At 36.6% G+C, this 24,377-nt stretch overlaps 1 protein-coding gene across 1 annotated transcript in view; it reads left to right on the top strand.

Moving 5' to 3' along the window:
* SMG1 (SMG1, nonsense mediated mRNA decay associated PI3K related kinase) overlaps positions 1-24,377 on the top strand; it is a 114,431-nt gene that overhangs the window by 36,283 nt on the left and 53,771 nt on the right. Inside the window, exons 10-31 of the mRNA XM_018040496.1 lie at positions 513-686; positions 2,450-2,674; positions 3,900-4,001; positions 4,623-4,892; positions 6,684-6,814; positions 7,003-7,164; positions 7,593-7,711; positions 8,191-8,278; positions 8,372-8,473; positions 8,934-9,074; positions 9,650-9,849; positions 11,447-11,643; positions 11,810-11,971; positions 12,983-13,137; positions 14,528-14,670; positions 14,825-15,026; positions 17,439-17,548; positions 18,273-18,420; positions 18,800-18,959; positions 19,670-19,790; positions 22,878-23,126; positions 23,414-23,698. Of these exons, the coding sequence (XP_017895985.1) occupies positions 513-686; positions 2,450-2,674; positions 3,900-4,001; positions 4,623-4,892; positions 6,684-6,814; positions 7,003-7,164; positions 7,593-7,711; positions 8,191-8,278; positions 8,372-8,473; positions 8,934-9,074; positions 9,650-9,849; positions 11,447-11,643; positions 11,810-11,971; positions 12,983-13,137; positions 14,528-14,670; positions 14,825-15,026; positions 17,439-17,548; positions 18,273-18,420; positions 18,800-18,959; positions 19,670-19,790; positions 22,878-23,126; positions 23,414-23,698 (3,646 nt within the window). The remainder of the gene's footprint in view (positions 1-512; positions 687-2,449; positions 2,675-3,899; positions 4,002-4,622; positions 4,893-6,683; positions 6,815-7,002; positions 7,165-7,592; positions 7,712-8,190; positions 8,279-8,371; positions 8,474-8,933; positions 9,075-9,649; positions 9,850-11,446; positions 11,644-11,809; positions 11,972-12,982; positions 13,138-14,527; positions 14,671-14,824; positions 15,027-17,438; positions 17,549-18,272; positions 18,421-18,799; positions 18,960-19,669; positions 19,791-22,877; positions 23,127-23,413; positions 23,699-24,377) is intronic.

Here is a 24,377-nt window from a genome sequence, read left to right as displayed (position 1 = left end):
TGCTTCTCATAAGCCAGCCATTCTCTTTTGTAGACTTCCCTTTGCTATCCCTAGAGATTAGTTTTCTTCAGTTATTTTGGTGCTTAATTATATGTGGGTATAATGGTTCTAATACTCCATTTTTTGCTAATCTTTTCCTTTGAATATATCTGATTTCCTCAACTGACTTTTAAATCTGTAGATTAGGTATTACAAGTTCTTATAATTTTTTGAACCAGCCTCCTCTAAACTCCCCCATCCCCCTTCCCTCTTCATGTGCATGATATTGGCTCATCTTACTGTTGGAGTTCCTCAAAGAATCTATTGAGGTTAATATTTGCTTTTTAAATAATTGGAGAAGTAAAGTCTACTTACATATTTAGATTCATGTTTCCTTTTCTCTTATAGGCCAAAATTCCTCTTCATTTGTAAAGATCTGTTATAAAGTTAACTAATTTAAAAATTAGGAGTTGCTTTTTGTTTGTTTTTAAAAACAATGTCCTTAAATAAGAATACTGTGAATTCACATCCAGGACCTCAGCCATGTAGCCTCTGGGGAGTCAGTGGATGAAGACGTTCCTCCTCCATCAGTGTCCTTACCAAAGCTGGCAGCACTTCTCCGGGTGTTCAGTACTGTGGTGAGGAGCATTGGGGAACGTTTCAGCCCAATTCGAGGTCCTCCAATTACTGAGGCATATGTAACAGATGTAAGTTTTAGTAGTCTTAAGTATCATTCAATAATAATTGCTTTTTATTTTAAATGGTTCTCTTTAGCTAGTGAAATGTTATTAATCTCTCATTTGTTTAGCATGTATCTGTGTGTCTGACTACTTTCTTAAATAGCCAGAAAGGTAGGGAATTATATATTTCATTCCCCCTCACCCCATGATGGAAGGTCCACTGTGTATTTTTAAATGTTGTGAACTTCTAGGAGATTCTCTGTAGGTCAACCCATTTATTCTTGTTTTTCATATATAACTTTAAAAACATTCTGTAGTTTTTTAATAATTTAAAGTTTTGATTTAAAATTATTGTGTCTCCTTTTAGTTTTTCAACATACTAAGAAGTTTTTCAACATACTTCTCACTTGTAAATAAGGCTTTGAAAAGTAATTTTCGCTAAGCGTAACAGGATGAAACAGTTTGATAGCTCGACATCAAAGGATATAAAGACATAGAATCTAAAATATGTAATAGCCTGAGACCAGTTTAAAAAGGTAGCTAGATTGCTACATTTCAGCCCCAGACATCAGCTGCATTGTGTTACAGTTCAGTGAGTGGTTCAGTGTAATGGATGTGAGACGTGAACCCCTGTCATTGTACTCTGCTTGAACAAGAAGGGAGAAACTTGTGTGATAAAGTCATAAAAGATCTAACCTAAATGATTAAAACTTTACTGTTAGTATAAATTTCTGGCTTTTATTAGCATTTACTTTTGTTGAACACATTGCTAGGTAAAATAGGACATTAATTACATATTTAATTCTTAGTAAGTTAATTGTGCATTTGAGCAGACATGTCAGCTCCTGAAGATAATTACAACCAGCATGTTAATATTTTAAAACTGAGCAAAGTAGTTTAATTTTTTTTTAATTGTCTAAAAGGAGGGTGGTTGATGACTTTGTCAGTGTTGAAATAAAAGCAGTTAACTCAGATATAAAACAAAGGACAAGCACATATCATTTTCCAGGGTAGTTCTATATTAATGTACTCTTTAATGAGAGTCTTTTAGGTCTTTGCCAAAAATGGTGTTTGAGGCCTTTTAAACCTATTGTTGGTTTAAAAAAAAACCCCTGTATGTAGTAGTTGTTGAATATTACAGAAAAATTTGAGAAATATTATTCGGTATCAACTTTCTCTGTATCTTTTATCCTGTTATTTTTATTAGAAATTTAGTACATTAATATTGACTACTATAGTTTGGTGGAGTTTTTGGTTTGGAAATGATATGATTTTCATACTTACATAGATATTATATGTTATGAATGAGAATCTCTTTACAAAGAGGCTGCCAATACATGAACTTTCATAAGCTAAACTATCTTGGATATTTAGTTTTATAAAAAAGTCCAAGTGCTAGATTATGGAAAGTTATTCTCATGGTAGGTTATTCCCATGTTCTTAATACTGTTACTAGGTTCTGGTGTGTTTTATGATTATTTAAAAGATTTTGAACATCAGCTATTTAGTGACTTTGGTTGGGGGTTAGGAATTGGGTATAAGGGAAATAGAGGATGGCAAATTCCATTTCCTGTCACAGTAGTACTTTAGGTACTTAGGCAAGATCCTTTCTGTGTATTGTACCAGAGATAGCCTTATTATTATTCAACCATTGAGAACTGGAATATTGAGACTAGTGACAAGGCAGGCAGTTAATTTTCCATTGAAACTGCATTAGAAAGAAAATATTTTCTTGCTCTGTGGAAGAGTATGAATTTTTTTAAAAAGCTGCTTGTTTTCCCCATTTGCAGGTTCTGTACAGAGTAATGAGATGTGTGACGGCTGCAAACCAAGTGTTTTTTTCTGAGGCTGTGTTGACAGCTGCTAATGAGTGTGTTGGTGTTTTGCTCGGCAGCTTGGATCCTAGCATGACTATACATTGTGACATGGTTATTACATATGGATTAGATCAACTGGAGAATTGCCAGACTTGTGGTACAGATTATATCATCTCAGTCTTGAATTTACTCACATTGGTATGTGAATTCTTTTTTGTTGCTTTTTAATATGTTTATTCAGGTTGTTAAGTGTAAATTGATGTGGAAGAAATTAAGCCCTTGTTTGCCTGTGGGGCTTTTAACAATTTTTTTGTATTAGTCTTTTAAAATCTAGTTTGCTTTTGCTCTTGTATCTGTTTACTTTTAGTGTTTGAGATCTTATCTTAGTGTAGCTTCACTCTTTTTTCTTGTTTTTGATGAAATAGCATGCTTCACATGAGACTTATCTAGCACTCCTGATAAATTTTGTGTAGAGGGAGGTACTTGATACTTATTTTGAAAGACCCTGTTATGTTTTGTTTCTGAAACATGTGAAAGCTTCTTTGATAGTTTTTCTTTTCTTAATCAGAAATATTCCCCCTTTCTTCACCTTTTATTATGGAATTTTGAAGCATATTTTAAAAAAGTAGAATAGTATAATGAATCTCTGCATACTTAATACTCGGTTTCTGTAATTAGAAACACATGGCCCATCTGGTTTCATCCAGGCCTCCTACTCTCTGCCTCCTCCTTGCCGTACCTCCATCCCCAACTGGATTATTTCAGAACAAATTCTAGATGACATTCTGCTGAACATTGCTGCCATAGTTGTACTTCCTTTGCCAATGTAAAAATTTATCCTTAAGTGTAAATACATGTATCCTATTTAGATAGCTAAACATTTAATGTCACAATGTTAAGGACTAAAAATATAGCTTAGATATATTATTTTTTCTTTCATAGATTACTTTTCAGAGCAGTTTTTAGGGTAACAGAAAAGCAGAATGTACAGAGTTCTCCTATAGCCTCTTTCCCCAATAGTTCCCTCTTGTTATTATTAATACCTTCTTTTGGTGTGCCTTTTATTACAACTGATGAGCCAGACTGACACATTATGATAACTAAAGTCCATAGAGTTCAGTTTCTGTATTGTCCATTCTGTGGTTTTTGACAAATGTGTAATGCCATGTGTTCACCATTGTAGTATCATACAGGAGGGTTTTACTGCCCTGAAAATCCCTCCTGTTCCACCTATTTTCTCCCCTTTACTACCTGGCAACCGCTGATCCTTTTACTGTCTCCTTAGTTTTGCCTTTTCCAGAGTGTCAGAATTACATAATATGTAGCCTTTTCATTTTGGTTTTTCTCCCTTAGAAGTATGTATTTAAGGTTCCTCTGTGTTCTTTTGTGAATTGATAGCTCATTTCTTACTTTATTCTTTTAGATTGTTGAACAGATAAATACAAAACTGCCATCATCATTTGTAGAAAAACTGTTTATACCATCATCTAAACTACTGTTTTTGCGTTATCATAAAGAAAAAGAGGTAAGTGATTTACTGATCAGGCTTTTGCTAACTTAGATCATTGAAAAGTTTAACTCATGTTCATTACTTAGTAGGTACATAAATGAAATTAAAATGATAAATATTTGATTTAGAATATTATAAATTATAATCACTTAATATTTGTTGACTTTCATATTGTATATACCTTGATGAATGATAGTTTTCTCAGATTTCCATCATTTGTTTCCATTAAATTTGTTTTATTAAAATTTCATGTATATGTCATAAACAAAAGTTTATTGTTAGCTTCCTAACTGACTCCCAGTCAAAGCCAATATAGACTTTTCAAGTAGATGTAGGAAAACCTGTCTCTATAAATTGCTGCTTGTATTTGTTCTGATACTGGCTTAAAAAACAGAAGGCCTTTTAAGAAATTTCACATTGTCATTTTTAGAGAATATTTTTTTGATAATAAAGCTTTATAGATTTTTAAATAGCTTACTGATACTGTGTAGGTTTCCTAAATTTCTTTTTGAAAAATTAAAGTCTTTGGTGTTTTAGACAGTGAATTTATCAATCTTAAACTGATTTGTATCATCATTTTGCAGATAGTAATATACTCTCCATTTAATTATTACTTTCCTGAATTCTCTTTTTAAGGTTGTTGCTGTAGCCCATGCTGTTTATCAGGCAGTGCTTAGTCTGAAGAATATTCCTGTTTTAGAGACTGCCTATAAATTAATTTTGGGAGAAATGACTTGTGCCCTAAACAATCTGCTACACAGTCTACAACTTCCTGATGCCTGTTCGGAAATAAAACATGAGGCTTTTAAGAATCATGTTTTCAATGTAGACAATGCAAAATTTGTAGTTATATTTGACCTTAGTGCTCTGACTACAATTGGAAATGCCAAAAACTCACTAATTGGGGTGAGTATTTACTTGTAATGGCTTTGTTTTATCCACATTTGAGCCTCTCCTCATTGCATGTTAACATGTTTCATTAACTATCAAGGCGGTGTGTCTACAGCATCAGACAGAACAAATGGCCATATTTTGGACATGCTTGGATAATTAAAATTGACAGGAATATTTTCATGCTATTTTGTTTAGCTCTTGCCTTCCTTGATAAGTTTTTTATATCCTTTTTATTTTCTGAAATTGTATTTTAATGCTCTCTCCCATTTACTCTAGCATGCTTTTAGTAAACTTGTCAGCATTTTCCACAGGACAAGATTGTGTAGTTCTAAAATGCAGCCCTTTCTACCCCTGGTACGCTTTTCCTTTTCCCACTAGAGTTATTGCTTCCATGTGTCCGTTAGTTTTTGACTACCCACTTTTCTTTGGGAACATTCACATATTATTTTGGAAGAAGAAGAAAGATTTCATTCCTTTTAAGAAATCTGAAGTGACTGCTTTTGATTTATAATAATTGCTGTGCGTGAGTGAAGTGTCACTCAGTGGTGTCCGACTCTTTGCAACCCCACGGACTATACAGTCCATAGAATTCTCCAGGCCGGAACACTGGGGTGGGTAGCCTTTCCCTTCTCCAGGGGATTTTCCCAACCCAGGGATCGAACCCAGGTCTCCTGCATTGCAGGCGGATTCTTTACCAGCTGAGCCACAAGGGAAGACCAAGAATACTGGAGTGGGTAGCCTGTCCCTTCTCCAGCGGATATTCCCAACCCAGAAATTGAACCAGGGTCTCCTGCATAGCAGGTGGATTCTTTACCAACTGACCTATCAGGGTATATTTCTCCCTCCTGTGGTACTTAGCAGAATTGAAAAGCATTGTTTACAATGAAAAGTAATGGAATATAATTAAGGGGTTAGTGTTTCTAAGAGAGAAGGGAGGGAAAACTCAAGATTTGATATTTGTATTTGCATGCTGTCCATATTAGATCAGGTGGCCTGTGTCCTCTGCAGCTGACTCCTCTTTCGCATTCTAAAATTTGATTGTTGAGAGATTCACATTGTGTTCAGATTTGAGGTTTATATTCTACACTCTGAAAGTGAGAGGAAGTGGGGACAGAGTGGTCAGGTGAAAGGAGTATCTTAGCAATGGAAAGAAAGGGAAGAATGGTAAAGGCTTAGAGTGGCAGGATTTGCCCTTTTTTCCCACTGGAGAGGGCAACTTGCCATTTATGGTATATGGAAAACTGAGGTAACATGATCTACTACACTGAAGAGTGCAGGGGCTTTTGTTTAGACCAGGGATCAGCAAATTACGGTTCATGGACCAAATCTAGCTGCCAACTGCTTTTTTTTTTCTTTCTTTTTTGTTTCTTTTAATTATTGAGATATAATTCACATACTGTACAGTACCCATTTAAAGTGTACAATTCAGTGATTTTTAGTATGTTCACAGAATTGTGCAACCATCACCAAACATCACCTCTTTTTGTAAAGACTTTTTATTGGAACATAGCCACTTTGATTCCTATTTTTTGTCTGTAACTTTTCTCACTGCAGTGGCAAAGTTGAGGAGTTGGACATTGTAACAGAGGTGTCACATAACCTGCAGAGGCTGAGGTATTTACTCTCTTATCTTCTCAAGAAGTATTTGCTGATCCCAGGTTTAGTGTACTAGCTTATTTCCAAATTTAAATCTGTTATTTTAATTTTTAAAAATGTGCAGACGTATATTGAAAGACAAACATTTTGTATGGTCATGTATGTCCTGAAGGAGCCAAACATTAACTTTCTTTGGTACATCATCAGATGTGGGCCCTGTCTCCAACTGTGTTTGCACTTCTGAGTAAGAATCTGATGATTGTGCATGGCGACCTGGCCGTTCATTTCCCCGCCATTCAGTATGCAGTGCTCTACACATTGTATTCTCATTGTACCAGGTAATGTATTTATAGATACTTCTTAAGAATTGTCTGTTTAAAAAAGAAGCAAAGTGTTTGTTTTTTAAAGGGAAGATGGACCCTTTAGAGTATACAATGTGAAAAAAAATGTGTTGATTTAACTTTGGAGTTGCTTTTTTTTTTTTTTTAATGAGAGATGACAAGGTGATCCAAATTTTGTCTTCTAGGCATGACCACTTTATATCTAGTAGTCTTAGTTCATCATCCCCGTCCTTGTTTGATGGTGCCGTTATTAGTACTGTAACTACAGCTACAAAAAAACATTTCTCAATTATCTTAAATCTCCTGGGAATATTGCTTAAGAAAGATAATCTTAACCAGGACACAAGGTAATTAACATTTTATAATGTTTCTAGCTTTTGGTTAATTTGAGAAAAAGAAATGAAGACTATCATTTGGGATAGAGCAGCAGCTTCTTCATTAGGAAACACTTTAAATTTTGTTTCATTATTTAGTCTAGCATTTCTTGTTTCCTGAAACAATTACATGAAACTTTTCATTCCTGCAATATTTTATAGATGAATGTATTTATAGAGATTTTAGAAATTTTTTTTTTTTGCTATAATTTATTGCTAGTTTGGGAGATTTTCTTAAAAGACAGTTTTGTCAGAGGAATTTCTATAGTTTTAATATTTGTTTCTTATTTCTTGAAGTATTAAGAAAAAGAAAATTAATGTAAAAAGAATAGACTTTCCAAGTTGTTTTTCTGTTTTTAGTTTTTATTAATGTGAAATCAACTGTGTATTTTATGTTTCAGGAAACTGTTAATGACCTGGGCTTTGGAAGTGGCTGTTTTAATGAAGAAGTCTGAAACATATGCACCTTTATTCTCTCTTCCATCTTTCCATAAATTTTGCAAAGGCCTTTTAGCCAACAGTAAGATTCTGTGATTATTTAATTTTTGTTAATCAGTGCTTAAAAGAGATCTTTGATAATGAGAGAAAGATAGTCACTTGAGTGCCTTTCATGAGTGGAAATGTCTCATCCCCATTTTAATGACAAAGGTGTAATCTGTCTTAATTTTTTTGCCAGTCTTAATATGTGAAAAAAAGTTGTTTTAAAGTGATTGTTAACAATTTTTAAGCTTATGTGATTGTTTATACATTCCATGTACTTTTAAAATTTCCTGCAGAGAAAGGTTTGGGTGAAGACTAGTCACCCTAAGTAGATTTTTGTTGAGTGTTATCATTTTCCAAAATGTTACTACTGCCAGTGAGAGAGGGTTCCGGGCAGGAACAACCCCTCATCCATAGTAGTCACTCACTGTTTATTGAAGTGAATGTGTTCAGAAATTTATGATGTACTGGCATATAATTTCTTCTGGCAAGCTGAAAGTGTCTTTAAATTTTTAACAGCTCTTGTCGAAGATGTGAGTATCTGTCTGCAAGCATGCAGCAGTCTACATGCACTGTCCTCTTCCTTACCAGATGATCTTTTACAGAGGTATGGATTAAATTAGATCCACTCTTTTGACCCTGGCCCTAATAACTTAGAAATATTGCCACACTTGTATTATCTGTTTCATTTTTTTTGTAGGTGTGTTGATGTTTGCCGTGTTCAGCTAGTCCATAGTGGAACTCGTATTCGACAAGCATTTGGAAAGCTATTGAAGTCAATCCCTTTAGATGTTGTCTTGAGGTATAACAATTGTATCAATACAGAGACATCCCACAGTTTTGTTTAGGAAAAGACAAATTGTCTCTTGGTGAATCAATATCACCTCTTTTGTGGTACTTCTCAATGTTTGAAGGGATGGCAAAGGATCAAATCTTGCAGGTCTAGAAGAAAATAACAAAAATTTGTAATTTTTATAAAGCTTATGATGATTACTACAGAATAATACTTAAAGTGCCAAAATGTGTTTCTCAGTAGATATTTGTAAAACTAAATTGCATTCTTGTATAGTTTTTAATTGGGTTAATTTTGGTGATTTAAGAACTTTAAATTTCAAAATTGTAGTAACCTTTATTTTTAATGTCTTAATTTTATCCGTTTTTACTGTCAGATTTAGTTAACAAGGAAGTATTTCATTTACAGCAGGAGGTAACCTTTTAACTAAAGGATTTTGTATAACAGTGACTTTATTTTCTGTCTACAGCAATAACAATCACACAGAAATTCAAGAAATTTCTTTAGCTTTAAGAAGTCACATGAGTAAAGCACCAAGTAACACATTCCACCCACAAGATTTCTCTGATGTTATTAGTTTTATTTTGTATGGAAACTCTCATAGAATAGGGTAAGACCTTTCTTTGACTCTTTCATCTGGGAAAAGTACTTTAAATATATTTGAATATCTTAACCCTGTACCCAGTTTAGAGGAGAAAATACGTCAGGGGTGGCAGAGTAGAAAGTAATATTCTTTTCAATTGAGTTGTTTTAAGTTTTCAATAGTAGGAGGAATTGGTTTGAAGATGGCACCTGAAGAGATAAAAATGAGCTTTACAATTGATAGTAAAGGTGAAATGTGGTTGATGTAACTGATGTGTCCTAGTCATCAGTGCTTTGGGGAGGGGCCTGAGGGTGCAGACATTCTGGAGACTTTTACTTGCAGTGAATATTTTATCCTGATGGCCAAACTGTCATGAGCTTTTTACCCTAATAATCTGTCTACACTATACCCTACTCTTATTTCAGCCATGAAAGACCTTAAAATGAGAGGTGGGAATATAATGCTTCCCAGTTTTACAGGTTTGCCTTTTTGAAGTAGGGGAAAAGTCCCATATTCCCATTTCCCTTGCAGTTTGTTTTTTGTTACTATCTGTTTTTTCTTCAAATGAAGTTATCATTAAATATGAAACTACTTTTTTCCAGGAAGGACAATTGGTTAGAAAGATTGTTCTATAGCTGCCAGAGACTGGATAAACGTGACCAATCAACTATTCCCCGCAATCTTCTAAAGACAGATGCTGTCCTCTGGCAGTGGGCTATTTGGGAAGCAGCGCAGTTCACTGTCCTTTCTAAGCTGAGGACCCCACTCGGCAGAGCTCAGGATACTTTCCAAACAATTGAAGGTAATTGACTCTGCACTGTTTCAGACTTTGCAATGTAAATACTTTCAAGCTTGCATTAAGAAATAATGGATTTTTTTAATCTTCATTAAAACAGAACTTTGAGAGTACACAATTTTTTCCTTTAGTACTTTATCAGTTAATCTAGATATGTTTTTTTGAATAAGCTTTTATTAAATAATTGTGTTGTGTGTGTTCACAAAGTTGCTAGCAAATTTGGAAAACTCAGCAGTGGCCACAGGACTGGAAAAGGTCAGTTTTTATTCCAGTTCCAAGAAAGGCAATGCCAGAGAATGCTCAAACTACCGCACAACTGCACTCATCTCACACGCTAGCAAAGTGATGCTCAAAATTCGGCAAGCCAGGCTTCAACAGTATGTGAACCGTGAATTTCTAGATGTTCAAACTGGATTTAGAAAAGGGAGAAGAACCAGAGATCAAATTGCCAATGTCCGTTGGATCACTGAAAAAGCAAGAGAGTTCTAGAATAACATATACTTCTGCTTCATTGACTACGCCAAAGCCTTTGACTGTGTGGATCAAAACAAACAGTGGAAAATTCTTCAAGAGATGGAAATACCAGACCACCTGCCCTGCCTCCTGAGAAATCTGTATTCAGGTCAAGAAGCAACAGTTAGAACTGGACATGGAACAACAGACTGGTTCCAAATCGGGAAAGGAGTACATCAAGGCTGTATATTGTCCCCTGCTTATTTAACTTATATGCAGAGTACATCCTGAGAAACGCTGGACTGGATGAAGCACAAGCTGGAATCAAGATTGCCAGGAAAAATATCAATAACCTCAGATACGCAGATGACACCACTGTAATGGCAGAAAGTGAAGAAGAACTAAAGAGCCTGTTGATGAAAGTGAAAGAGGAGAGTGAAAAAGTTGGCTTAAAGCTCAACATTCAGAAAACTATGATGGCATCCAGTCCCATCACTTCATGGCAAATGGATCGGGAAACAGTGGAAGCAGTGACAGATTTTATTTTTGGGGCTCCAAAATCACTGCAGATGGTGACTGCAGCCATGAAATTAAAAGACGCTTGCTCCTTGGACAGCAAGGAGATCCAACCAGTCTATCCTAAAGGAGATCAGTCCCGAATATTCTTTGGAAAGAATAATGTTGAAGCTGAAACTCTAATATGTTGGCTACCTGATGCAAAGAACTGACTTATTTGAAAAGACCCTAATGCTGGGAAAGATTGAAGGCGGGAGAAGTGGGTGACAGAGGATGAGATGCTTAGATGGCATCACTGCCTCAATGGATATGAGTTTGAGTAAACTCTGAGAGTTGGTATGGACAGGGAGGCCTGGTGTGCTGCGGTCCATGGGTTCACAAAGAGTTGGACAGGACTGAGTGACTGAACTGAACTGAAATAATTGTATCGTATGTGTTTGTTCACAAACTTAGGGGATTTGTGTGGAGAAGACATTTTTTTCTTCTAAAAATGAAAAGGTTTTGTTGGGAGTTTTGTTTTTAAGTGACAGATATGCAGAGGATACTTGCTAAATGAATTTGTGAAATTATCTCCAAGAACTTCTAGAATCTTTGAAGACTCCTTTTAAATGTGGAATGTTGTCTTTGGTTGTAGGTATCATTAGAAGTCTTGCAGCTCACACATTAAACCCTGATCAAGATGTTAGTCAGTGGACAACTGCAGACAATGACGAAGGCCACAGTAGCAACCAGCTTAGACTTGTGCTGCTTCTGCAGTATCTGGAAAACCTGGAGAAGTTAATGTATAATGCATATGAAGGATGTGCCAATGCATTAACATCGCCTCCCAAGGTTGGTTTCAGTGGGCTGGATATTGATTTACAGCAGTTTTGTGGTCAAACCTAGCAGTGTGGGCAGAGCTGAAATCACAGTAGACTTGTGTATATGCTTTATGTGTATTTCAGACAGTTCTGCCTGTAATTTGAACCAGTCCTGAGCTCTTCTTTCTCTTCTAAAGGTCATTAGGACTTTTTTCTATACCAATCGCCAAACTTGTCAAGACTGGCTGACTCGAATCCGACTCTCCATCATGAGGGTTGGATTGTTGGCAGGCCAGCCTGCTGTGACAGTGAGACATGGCTTCGATTTGCTTACAGAAATGAAGACAAATCCGTCTCAGGTAAAGTGGTGTGTGTGGAGTTAGTTAAATCTGTTAATAGAAAAACTTGGGGGTAATTCCTTTGCTATGATCTAATCTATGGATAGGGGCTCCCCAGGTGGTACTGCTGGTAAAGAATCTGCCTGCCAGTGCAGGAGATGCAAGAGACTGGGGTTTCATCCCTGAGTTGGAAAGATCCCCTGGAGCAGGAAATGGCAACCCACTCCAGTATTCTTTCCTGGGAAATCCCATGGACAGAGGAGTCGGGCTCCAGTCCATGGGGCTGCACAGAGTCAGATGCGACTGAGCACACAGTCTGTGGATAAAATAAGTTAAAGGTTCCATTGATTTTTAAAGCTTTTCATTCAATATTTTTATATAAGCAATAACTTCCAAAGTTGCCTATTTATGTTTGTTACTTAGAATATGTGAAAATATTCATTACTTACGCTTATAGATTGGAACTTCTAAGAAATTCATGTATATAAGAAAACTCTTATAATCCCTTGTAATGATTATATAGTATATAGGAAAGTATAATTTATAATATATGTAAAAATATAATATTGATACAGTTATAATATGTGGGAAAAGTGCTGACTTGTAGGTGGGGTTACTAAATAAATAGAATCCAAAAATTGCAAATGTTTACTAGTTAATAGGCAATATGCAAAAACATAAAATTAGGCATTCTTTGATTCATGGTTATTTAAATTTTTGCTTTGTATTTACTTCCTGTATTACTCCTAAAGATGCCACAGCTGAAATGGTAAAGTTTTTTTTTTATTTTGTAAAGATTAACACCCAAGTGCTATTTATTATAGTCCATCAGCACCCCCTCCCCCGCATATCTACAGTGTACATAACATTTAAGGAAATTCTAAAAATCTAATTTCATCATTGTAAAAGGAATTGTTAAATACAGTTGACTTTAAATAGGCTTTAGATTGTGATCAGTAGTTGTAAATTTAGTAGAGATTTGAATTTTGAAGGTATTGACGTCTTTGATTTTTTTTGAATGGCCACTTTCAGGGAAATGAATTGGAAGTAACTATCATGATGGTGGTAGAAGCGTTGTGTGAACTTCATTGTCCTGAAGCTATACAGGGAATTGCTGTCTGGTCATCTTCGGTTGTTGGAAAAAGTCTTCTCTGGATTAATTCAGTGGCCCAACAGGCTGAAGGGAGGTAGGTTGGAAGGAAATGGGTGATAGGAGTAAGCTTTTTTGTGTTATTGGCTGACTCTAATTAAATGTTAATTACATTTAATGTTGATTCTTAATTGATAACTTTTCATGTCAGAATCTGATACAAATTCCCCTTTATGGCCAGAGTTCTCACTCATTAGCTCTAAACTAACTCGATTCCTGTAGGCAAACTCTTTGCATGCCTTGGATTCCTCTGTATATGTTTGAGTTTTATCAAATATGGAAAATGTAGGGAAAATAAAAGAAGGGTTCATAATTCCATCTCTTAGTGGTAACTCTTTTGTTGTACATGCCTTTCTATTTCTTTTTCTTTTATATCCAGTTTTCTATACTCTTTTCTCAGAAATAGCAATGTTTCTGCTGGTCACATGATTTTGCTTTTTCTACTCAGCAGTATTTAAAAAAAAAAATATTTTGTCCTGTTAAATTTTCTACAGTGTGATTTTTAACAACACGTTTTTTTTTGTTTTTGAGTGCACCCTAATTTAACATTCCTTATTGTTGGACAGCAAAATTATTTGGGATTTTCTTTTTACTAATCTTAATGCACCATGGCACTTAATTCTTTGCTCATGTTTGTGATTGTTTTCTTAGAATGCATTCCTGAAAGTTGATTTACTATTAATAGAAGAAAGGCTACAGACCATTAGGCTTATGATACATACTATTTCTAATTTACCCTACGTAAAAGATGGTTCCAACTTGTATCCCTAACAATAAAAATAACCTTTTCCCTTCTCCCTTGTGTATATAGAGGGCCACTGAGAAACAAGAACTCTGCCATCATATTAATGAAAATGCTTGTTTTAATATAAATTTCTTTATTACTAATTAATAGTAGAGGTTTCCCCGTATGTTACTGACCATTTGTGATTATTGAAAACATAGATGATGTCTTTATGGCCTCTTGGTTTTTTGGTTACTGATCTGTGAGATTTTATTGTACACCAGGATTATTGATGCTGTCTATCTTCTTGATCAGTAATTTGTTTTTAATAGTCATTTTGGTTTTTTTTTTTGTTTTTGTTTTGATGCCCAAAAGTTTCAAATTATGGTGTCATTAGATCTGTTAACTTTCATGTGTTTTAGTGTTTATTTTTCTATTGAGTCTCTGCATACATTGAGATCAGATACTTACTGATATTTTCTGTTAGTTTATACCTTCTCTTTTCTTAAACGTTTAATGATCTTTGGATTTATTTTCATTTTTTTGTGAGTAAGAAGTCTAATTTTGTGCCTGCTCAGGCCCACACGAAATAATCAACTTATTGTCTCCACTCAATTTATTGAATAACTCATTCTTTCCAGTGTTTTTAGAAATGAAATATGTGGATAATTAACAAATAAGACTGTGTGAACTTGTGTTGAAGGTTTGAAAAGGCCTCTGTGGAGTACCAGGAGCACCTGTGTGCCATGACAGGTGTCGATTGCTGCATCTCCAGCTTCGACAAATCTGTTCTCACATTGGCTAATACTGGGCGTAATAGTGCCAGCCCCAAGCATTCTTTGAATGGTGAGCATTCCAAGTTTAAACAAACAGTTGTGGTCAAATAATTTGTACTCATGATCTTACTATACATTTTTAGATATCTCTGCTCTTTGAAATATTTATAACTGCTTTGGATCTCTCTTGCTGTCTCTTTATTTTATGAAATGTTTTCACTTAGGTGAATCCAGAAAAACGGTGCTGTCCAAACCAACTGATTGTTCTCCTGAGGTTATAAATTATTTGGGAAATAAAGCATGTGAGTGCTACATTTCAATTGCTGATTGGGCTGCTGTACAGGAGTGGCAGAATGCTATCCATGAGTTGAAAAAGAGTACCAGTAGTACTTCTCTCAACCTAAAGGCTGATTTCAACTACATAAAGTAAGGATTTCTTTTCAGTTACGAATTATACTTAACCATTAAAAAAATTTCAGTAACTTTATTTAAAGTCTTATTTTATGGCAGAAGAATATTAAAATTGTTTATATTATGACAAGATGCTTGTAGTTCTAATGATACTGCCATTCTTAAAATGACTACAGTGAGAAACCAACATTAGAGGTGAGGAGCATATTCATGCAACGGGAAAACATATTTGTATGTTGAGGTAGTCATTTGGGTTTGATTCTCAGAACCTGTTCTAAAATCTTAATGAAATAAAGAAATTTGTCACTGCTTTAGAAAGGATAATACTTGATGGCATTATTTCTAAATTGAAAGTGAAAGTGAAGTCAGTCAGTCGTGTCCGACTCTTTGTGACCCCATGGACTGTAGCCTGTTAGGCTCCTCCGTCCATGGGATTTTCCAGGCAAGAGTGCTGGAGTGGATTGTCATTTTTTTCTCCAGGGGATCTTCCCAACCCAGGAATTGAACCCAGGTCTCCCACATTGCAGGCAGACGCTTTACTGTCTGAGCCATCAGGGGAGCCCCATTTCTAAATTAGGTGTGACTATATCAAAAACATTTTTTTAAGAAAGACAGAGTTTATGACATTTGTAAATTAAACTCCCTTTCTTATTTTCTTCTTCTTCCTTTTATTCCTTTGACCATTTATTAATATCTTAATTTGAAATTTGAGTACAAGCTGTGTCCCAGACCCTGGGCTGGGATGATAAGGGTCATTAGTCTTGCCATCAGGGAGCTCTCTAGTGAGTAAATGAGCTAGTGGGTAATTTCTCCATTGAACATGTACTGAGTGCCAGCCAGTGGGGTGTAACACTGTGTACAACAGACACACATTCTAACCCTTGAGGAGCTGACCTTCTAGTGAGGGATAGACATAGGCAGACTAGGTTGGGAAAAACCATTAGGATGTCATTTGAGCACAGACTTGAGGAAGCAGATCTCTTGCAAAGATGATAGACTTGGAGTATTCTGGAAATGCCTGGGAGGCCACTATGGTTGGAGCTGAGTGAATAATAGGCCATAAGGGTAGAGAAGTAAGATTTTGACTCCCAGTAAGATAGAAAATCTTAGGTGGGATTTGGAGAAGTATCTGACCTACTGGCTTTCTCTGCTAGGTTGTCAGCAGGCTGGAGGTAAAGGGCTAGGGTGGGAACATTTGGCCATTGAACTGTGGGGTGAAGGTACAGAGAGGAAAAAGATGCTATTAATTGAAGTAAGAACACAGAAGACAATGAAATTTTTTCTGTCAGTTATTAGCTGAAAGTGCAAGGCATAGTGGGGACACATCAAACCTGCCTTTGGAGAGGACTCAGACTCTGGGGCGGCAGAAATAATCAGTGTGTTGGTCAGCACACCAAGACAGTTCATTAATGCCGGGTGATTGCAGCTCACCTGAGAAGCTGGGATTCGTTAAGGTAAAAGCAGGCACAGTCACTTCCAGTGCTGTATTCAGGCTGAGTTGTGAGGGAAGTGATACAGTGAGAGGGACAGGAAAAGAAGAGAGATCAGTGGAGAAGAGAGAATTGAGAAACTGTAACCCTGATGCTGGGAGGCATGGGGGGCAGGAGGAGAAGGGGACGACAGAGGATGAGTTGGCTGGATGGCATCACCGACTCGAGTGAGTGAGTGAACTCCGGGAGTTGGTGATGGACAGGGACGCCTGGCTTGCTGCGATTCATGGGGTCGCAAAGAGTCGGAGACGACTGAGCGACTGAACTGAACTGAAGTCCTCTTGTTGGTTAGATAGCAGCTGTAATAGGAATGGGAATGGAGTGAAAATAGATCTGAATGTGGCAGTGGGTTGCTAGGACGATAAGGCCCTCATCCTGGCCTTGAAGCTACAGATAGACTACTGGAAAGAGTTCAGGGGTATACCATGTTCAGATCAGGTGAGGAGAAGGGAAGGAAAAATTCTCTGAAAGAAGAGGAACAGGTTCTGTAAAACAGTGGAAAAGTGAGAAAAGGAGAGAGGCCAGCAGAGAAAGAAGGTAGAACTAAGATATCAGATTGAGGCAGTAAGACAGGAGGCCTACTGGGGCTTATGCTTTAGATGAGCAGTGAGGTCAGGTAGGGGATTTAGTGGTAGCTTGGGAAGAACTGAGCTCTGCTGTTAGTGTTTTGGTCGGGCCCTCAAAGATAACATGCTGGAAAGAGAGGAAGGAAATGTGGTGTGTTGAGTATGCTAAACTGAGTATCTGTAGCTGTGAGTTTGTGGTTTGCACTCCAATTAAGATGGTAGTTGCATCTTCAATGGTGGCCTATGTGGAAGGAACTTCATCAGGAATTGTGTGTAACTGCTCCCTTTTCCTATAATTTGTTCTATTTTTTTGACTGGCTCCACAGCCTGGGGAGAGTGTAATACAAGCTAACTCAGTATTTTAATTACAGATCACTAAGCAGTTTTGAATCTGGAGAATTTATTGAATGCACTGAACAATTAGAATTGTTACCAGGAGAAAATATCAGTCTACTTGCTGGAGGATCAAAAGAAAAAATAGGTATTTGAGATAATTTTAAAATTAAGTATTTTAATGAACAAATTGTTTAAAATGTTTGGCTTAGTATACTTTAGTGGAAAATCTGAAAGTTTTTGTACATTTATTAGGGCAGAGTGAAGCAATAGATTAGGGCTGTTCACTTTACATCTGGCAGATGTGAAAGTTTAATTCAGATTAAGCAAACTAAAAAAGGCTATTGTAATGCTTAGAGATCTATCTACCCATTTTCTTTGAAAAAGTGCAAGTAGTGTTTAAATATTTTTCTTGCTTCACATCTTAATATGGTCGATTAATTAAATTCTTTATTATAACTAGAACATTTTAAAAAGTGTAGTACTGAAGTTAAATATTGTGAATATTTTATGTGTTAACATTGATCTGCTAAATTCATTGTTTGCCCCATTAAGCAGTAGGTTGACTTACTGATTTTTGAGTCTTTGAAAATGAACTCATTTTGGGAGGTCTGAGGTATTATTTTATGTGAAGTATTTTATACTTTTTAAAATACTTTTTTTATGCTGTTTTATGCTTCACAATAGGTGATACCTCAGACCTCCCAAAATGCTATCAGAAATGCTTGATCATAGTGTCTGAACTTAAATATGAACTTAAACATGAAAGGAGGTATTCATTGGTGATTTTTTTTTTAATACTATCAAGGTATCTTGTCATTCTTACACATTAAAAATGAATTAACTGAGTGGAACCTGTTTGATTTCTGTAGATATGAAAAAACTGCTTCCTAACATGTTAAGTCCAGATCCAAGAGAACTTCAGAAATCCATTGAAGTTCAGTTGTTAAGAAGTTCTGTTTGTTTGGCAACTGCTTTAAACCACATAGAACAAGATCAGAAGTGGCAATCTATTACTGAGTAAGTTTAATCCTAAGGAGGTAAATATGTATTACGTCTACCATATGGTAAATGTGTGTAGTTTGGTGGGGGTGAGGCAGTCACCGGATCACTGCAGTGGTAGTCATCATAGCTTCGTTTTAGTTGTAGAAGTTGTATTTTGTATAAATGCCGCTTGCAAATATACAGAGGTTGAAATTAAAGAACATCAAAAATTTCATATCCCCAAACACATATATCTTGACTTGCTTATGTCATTTTACTTAAAAGCAAGCAGTTCCTTTTTCTTTCCCCACTTTGGATGCCAGTGTGGTAGCATCTTATCACACTGCTTTATCCCTTCAGTGGTTACAAGTTGGAAAATCTTTTTTGTTAATTAGCAGCAAATATTCTGTTTCAGAAATGTGGTGAAGTACCTGAAGCAAACCTCCCGCATAGCCGTGGGGCCCCTGAGACTATCTACGCTCACCGTCTCCCAGTCTCTGCCAGTCCTAAGCACGTTACAGCTCTATTGCTCTTCTGCTTTGGAGAACACAGTTTCCAACAGACTTTCCACAGAGGTGCGTGTGTGTGCATTTTCAACCAGGATATTTTTCTGACCATTAACAGGCATTAGTGTTGACAAAAGCTATTTTTCAAGTTTTTTAAAAATAACATTTGTAGCATTTTTGGACAAGCTATTAATATTAAATCCAGAAATCTAAAATGCCATTTTCAGGCAAATTTTTGTCGGAAAACTATGTGAGGAAGATGGAACATAAGAATGACTAGTTAGTTGCTTAATTTTTTTCTTCCTTCCTTTCCTCCTTCCTTTTTTTGCATGAGGAGTTGATTATGAAAATATATACCAGAATGTATAAATTTCAGATTTGACTGAAAAGAAGACACAGTGCCTCTTCCTTCAAACAGGATACAGTTTAACCAAAAGTGAACCCTTCCCAAGGGAAATAATCCTTGAGAATCTTTTTATGAAGTGGTTGTTTTATGTTTTTCTGTAACTTAGCTTTTGCTTTATAGAAAATAACCCTTTTTAATTAAAATAAGACTACTTTATTGTAAATGCATTGATAAATTGAACTTAATATTCTGAAAAAAATATTTTTGCTTTTGGAAAAACAAAGGTTTTTGTCTTTTTCCCTTGTGATTAGAAGATACAGTGAAGGTAGAGGAAAGTTTAATAGATAAATCTGAAATAAATCTGAAGTAGCTGACCTGTGGGGTCATATAAGGATTCTTTTTACATTAAGTGGTTTTGACTTTTCTCTGGCAGGACTGTCTTATTCCACTCTTCAGTGAAGCTTTGCGTTCATGTAAACAGCATGATGTCAGGCCATGGATGCAGGCATTAAGATACACGATGTACCAGAGTCAGTTGTTGGAGAAAATAAAAGGTAACTAGGTTGTGTTTTTTTCAGTAGCTCTTTTGAGATATAGTTACACATTTTGAATGTGTAGTTCATCAGTTTTGACGTTTCTTCACGTGTGTAGCCACCAATACAGTCAAGATGCAGAACATTCATGTCGGCCTCAAAGGTTTCCTCATGCTTCTTCCCAGATGTTTCTCCTCCTGTCTCGGGCAACTGCTTATTTGTTTCCCATCACTGTAGATTAGACTTGTCTTTACTAAGTTTTTAAATAAATTGTACAGTATGTTCTGTGTCTGGCTTCTCTTGCTCAGCATTTTATTTTTTAAGGTTTCCTGTGTTGTATGTGTCAGTATTGCCATCCTTCCTACAGTTGAGTATATCCATTGTATGAGTTCACCATAGTTTATCTGTTGGTCCTTTAACATACTTGAGTTGTTTTCAAATTCAGGCTATTATGTATAAAGTTGCTATGATATTCATGTACAGGTCTTTGGTTGGGTATACATTGGCCTTTCTTTTAAATAAATTGGAGTTGTTGGGTCATATGGTTTAACTTTTGAAATAGTTCAGCAGTTTCTTATAAAGTGGTTGTATATTTTACGTTACTTCTGACATCTATGTACTTGCAATAGTGGGTCTTTAGTTTTAGTCAGTGGAGTGAATCTACAATAGTATCTCATTTTGGTTTTATTTGCATTTTCCAAATGATTACTGATATTGACCGTCTTTTCATTTGTATAGTGGCCATTGTATAAGTATTCAACTCTTGCCTATTTTTAATGAAGACTTATATGTTCTGGATATTCAAATTCTTTTATCAGCTGTACTATACCGTGAATGCTTTCAGTTCAGTTCAGTTCAGTCACTCAGTCATGTCTGACTCTTTGCGACCCCATGAATTGCAGCACGCCAGGCCTCCCTGTCCATCACCAACTCCTGGAGTTCACTCAGACTCAACATCCATCGAGTCCATGATGCCATCCAGCCATCTCATCCTCTGTCGTCCCCTTCTCCTCCTGCCCCCAATCCCTCCCAGCATCAGAGTCTTTTCCAATGAGTCTCTTCACATGAGGTGGCCAAAGTACTGGAGTTTCAGCTTTAGCATCATTCCTTCCAAAGAAATCCCAGGGCTGATCTCCTTCAGAATGTGAATGCTTTAAATAATTCAAATGAATACAGAATTAGCGTTTGTATAAATATTTATGTCTCATTTTTAAGAAAGAAACGTCATGTTGAATGGATATTAGAAATTTCCTTTTGCTATAAAACAGAAAAGTTGCCAGAATTCTGTAAAATTTGTCAAAAATGTGGTCATCAGAGTTACTGAGTAAATTTGCTATTAAATTTTAAGTCAGCTAGTGCTGGGATATGGACTTGTACTGCAAGGTGATTACTGGCAACTCTGATTCACCAGGACCCTCAGTGCCATATAGACCTAGTTTTGGATCATTTGCCCAACACTTGCAAATCGAGGAACCTCATGGCAAGTCATAAACTTCTGAATCACTTTGCTTAACAGTTATGGGGATTGCCCCGCTCAGATTCTTGAAAGGATTGACAAGGTATATTAAAGCCTTAGCACAGAGCATGACGTATAGTAGGACTACAAGTATCATCTCCTTTCTCATCCTTCCTATACTGAATAAGTTTTAAAATTGAAAAGGAAATGTCAGTAACCTAACACAGAACTTCATTCTTCCTCACATTTTTTTATTTAGCAAACCCTTATCAAAATAATGTGCTTTGTGCCAGGTACTATGCTGTAAGTTGGGATATAATGGTGAACAAGACAAGTCTGTTTTTCTGCATTCCTAGGACCAAAGGGATTCTGAAGTCTAGCAGGGAAAATTGTCATCAAGCTAGGAACAGCAACATGGTGTGCTGACTGGAGGTGCACGTACATGGTGCTTAAAATAATGCAACAGGGCCACTAGTTTAATCCTGGGAATCAGAAAAGGACTTGGGGAGGAAGTAACATTTAAGCTGAGAAAGAAGGCAGACTGATTTAGTTAGAGAAAACACCATGTGTGAAGGCCACCAACAGTAATAAAAGATTCTTAGAGGACTCAATTCTCATCTAAGGGAGAATGGGAAGAGATGAAGCTGGATGAGATTGAGATTAGAGTGGAACGTAAGCATCAGTGCCTGACAAGCCAAATTTACGAGTTAGGGAAGGGATGAAAGGGAAATTAAGTATTCAGATTTACCTTTATATAAGATCAGTTCAGTTGCAGGTTGAAGAACAAATTAGAGCAGCAGAAGTCCCTGTGAAAGGTAACCAAAATAGTGACAGTAGAGACAGAAAAAAGCTGATGTGACGTGAGGGTTGACATCTAAGATGCTTGCCAGATTCCTTCTCAGGTAGCCAGGTTGATCATGTGCCTTTACCCAAGAAGGAAAACAGGGAAGGAAGTAAGAGATTTGGAGGGTGGTGGGAAATGGATTCCATGCGACACAGGTTAAAGTGCCTTTGAAATACTCGAGTATAGGGGACTAGACTGGTAGGCAGGTGGGACTCAGATGGCAGGTCTGCGCTAGAGATAAGATTGAAGCATCGTCAGCATTTGTATGGTAATTGAAGCCACGGGAGCAGATGATATTGTCCAGGGAGAGTATGCAGAGTGAGAAGAGTAGAGAGCCTAGGCTCGACCCCAGGAGCCCCAATTACAGTGGATGGGTAGTGGATGAGAAGGAGACTGAGAAGCTGATTCTTCAGAAAGGCAGGAGTAAACTAGGAGAAAACAGCATGGTAGAAGGGCAGAGGGTACTTACTCAAGAAGGGGGATGGTCTAGCCTTATCCTCATCCCCCACCCATTGGCCTAGGCTCTTCACTAGGTGCAGAAACTAAAAAGTTAATTTCTTAGACTGGACGATTTTTACTTTCATCTACTCCATTGTATACATTGATTTTAACAAACAAACATTTATTGTTCATTGTGTGCCAAGCACTATGCTAACTCCTAGGGATTTGAAGATGATGAAAAATGAGTTATCTTTATTTAGGGAGGCAGTGGGAAAAAGAATAGCTGGGGAAGGAATTTTTGGCCATGTTTTAGTGGTCTCTGGAATTAGACCAATCTGGGACTAATAAAACATTTTCTTCTCTGCAGAACAAACAGTTCCAATTAGAAGCCATCTCATGGAATTAGGTCTAACAGCAGCAAAATTTGCTAGAAAACGGGGGAATGTGTCGCTTGCAACAAGATTGCTGGCACAGTGTAGTGAGGTTCAGCTGGGAAAGACTACCACTGCACAGGATTTAGTCCAGCACTTTAAAAAACTATCAACTCAAGGTCAAACGGATGAAAAATGGGGACCTGAACTTGACATTGAAAAAACGAAACTGCTATATACAGCAGGTTAGTAAAATAATACGTGACTGTATACTAAAAATCAAGTGTATGAATGTTACTGTGTATGGTAATAGAAAAGTTGATTTTTTTTCAACTTCTGCAGAACATTTGCATCCTGAATAAGTTTTGTGTAATTGAATTATCTATATAGTTTGGTGCTTTTGATTTTGTTATTATTATAGTAAGAAATGTTTCCAGAAATCATTGATTATCACTGAATTTACAATATTACTTTACCCTGAAAGAATATCATTTGTTTACTGCTAAGAGCTGGTGTTTTGATCTTTTTATAGGCCAGTCAACACATGCAATGGAGATGTTGAGTTCCTGCGCCATCTCTTTCTGCAAGTCTGCCAAAGCTGAGCATGCTGTTGCCAAGTCAATTTTGACATTGGCTAAATGGATCCAGGCAGAATGGAAAGAAATCTCAGGGCAGCTGAAACAGGTTTACAGAGCTCAGCAGCAGCAGAACTTCACGGGTCTTTCTACTTTGTCTAAAAATATACTCACTCTAATTGAACTACCATCTGTTAATACGATGGAGGAAGAGTATCCTCGGATAGAGAGTGAATCTACAGGTAGAATTTGTTTTAATAGCTTTAAATGTTGATTTTAGAAGTTAATTTTCCCTGTTTTAAAGTTTACAATGTTGTGTGTGGTCAGTTGTGTCTGACTCTTTGTGACCCATGAACTGTAACCCACCTGGCTTCTCTGTCCATGGGATTTCTCACGCACGAACACTTTAGTGGGTTGCCATTTCTTACTCCAGGGGATCTTCCCAAACCAGAGATTGAACCTGCGTCTCTTGTCTTCCTGCATTGGCAGATGGGTTATAGGCTGACTATAATTTGCCACAAAAACTGTCTCTGTGAAAAATTTAATATATTATATTGCCCCAGAAGTGACTCAAGCACATTTCTTTAGTATCTGACACCACGTGGAAGTCACTGAACTCAAACCTCCCAGGTCATACTTCCCAACTCTCCAGTTCATGGTGCTCTTATGGACTTAGATGTTTTTGCTGGCAGAAAGGTTCTACCTGTGATATTTAAAATTCTTCCTCATACTGGGAAGAACTTAACACAGATATAGAACAGTGGCCTCTGATCCTGTCGACTGGTGAAGCACAAAAACTACAGAAAGGTTCAAGTTTCAGATCCTGACACTAATGTTACTTACAGAAAGGTACTCGACAAATAGAGTAGTTAATTCATTCAGTGTTTGAGTGCCTGTTATGGTAGGGACCATTATCCAGGT

This window comes from Capra hircus, chromosome 25 (assembly GCF_001704415.2).
Source record: "Capra hircus breed San Clemente chromosome 25, ASM170441v1, whole genome shotgun sequence".
Lineage (NCBI taxonomy): Eukaryota > Metazoa > Chordata > Mammalia > Artiodactyla > Bovidae > Capra > Capra hircus.
The sequence above is the reverse complement of the archived record's forward strand: the minus strand, read 5'-3'. Positions and strand labels throughout refer to the sequence as shown.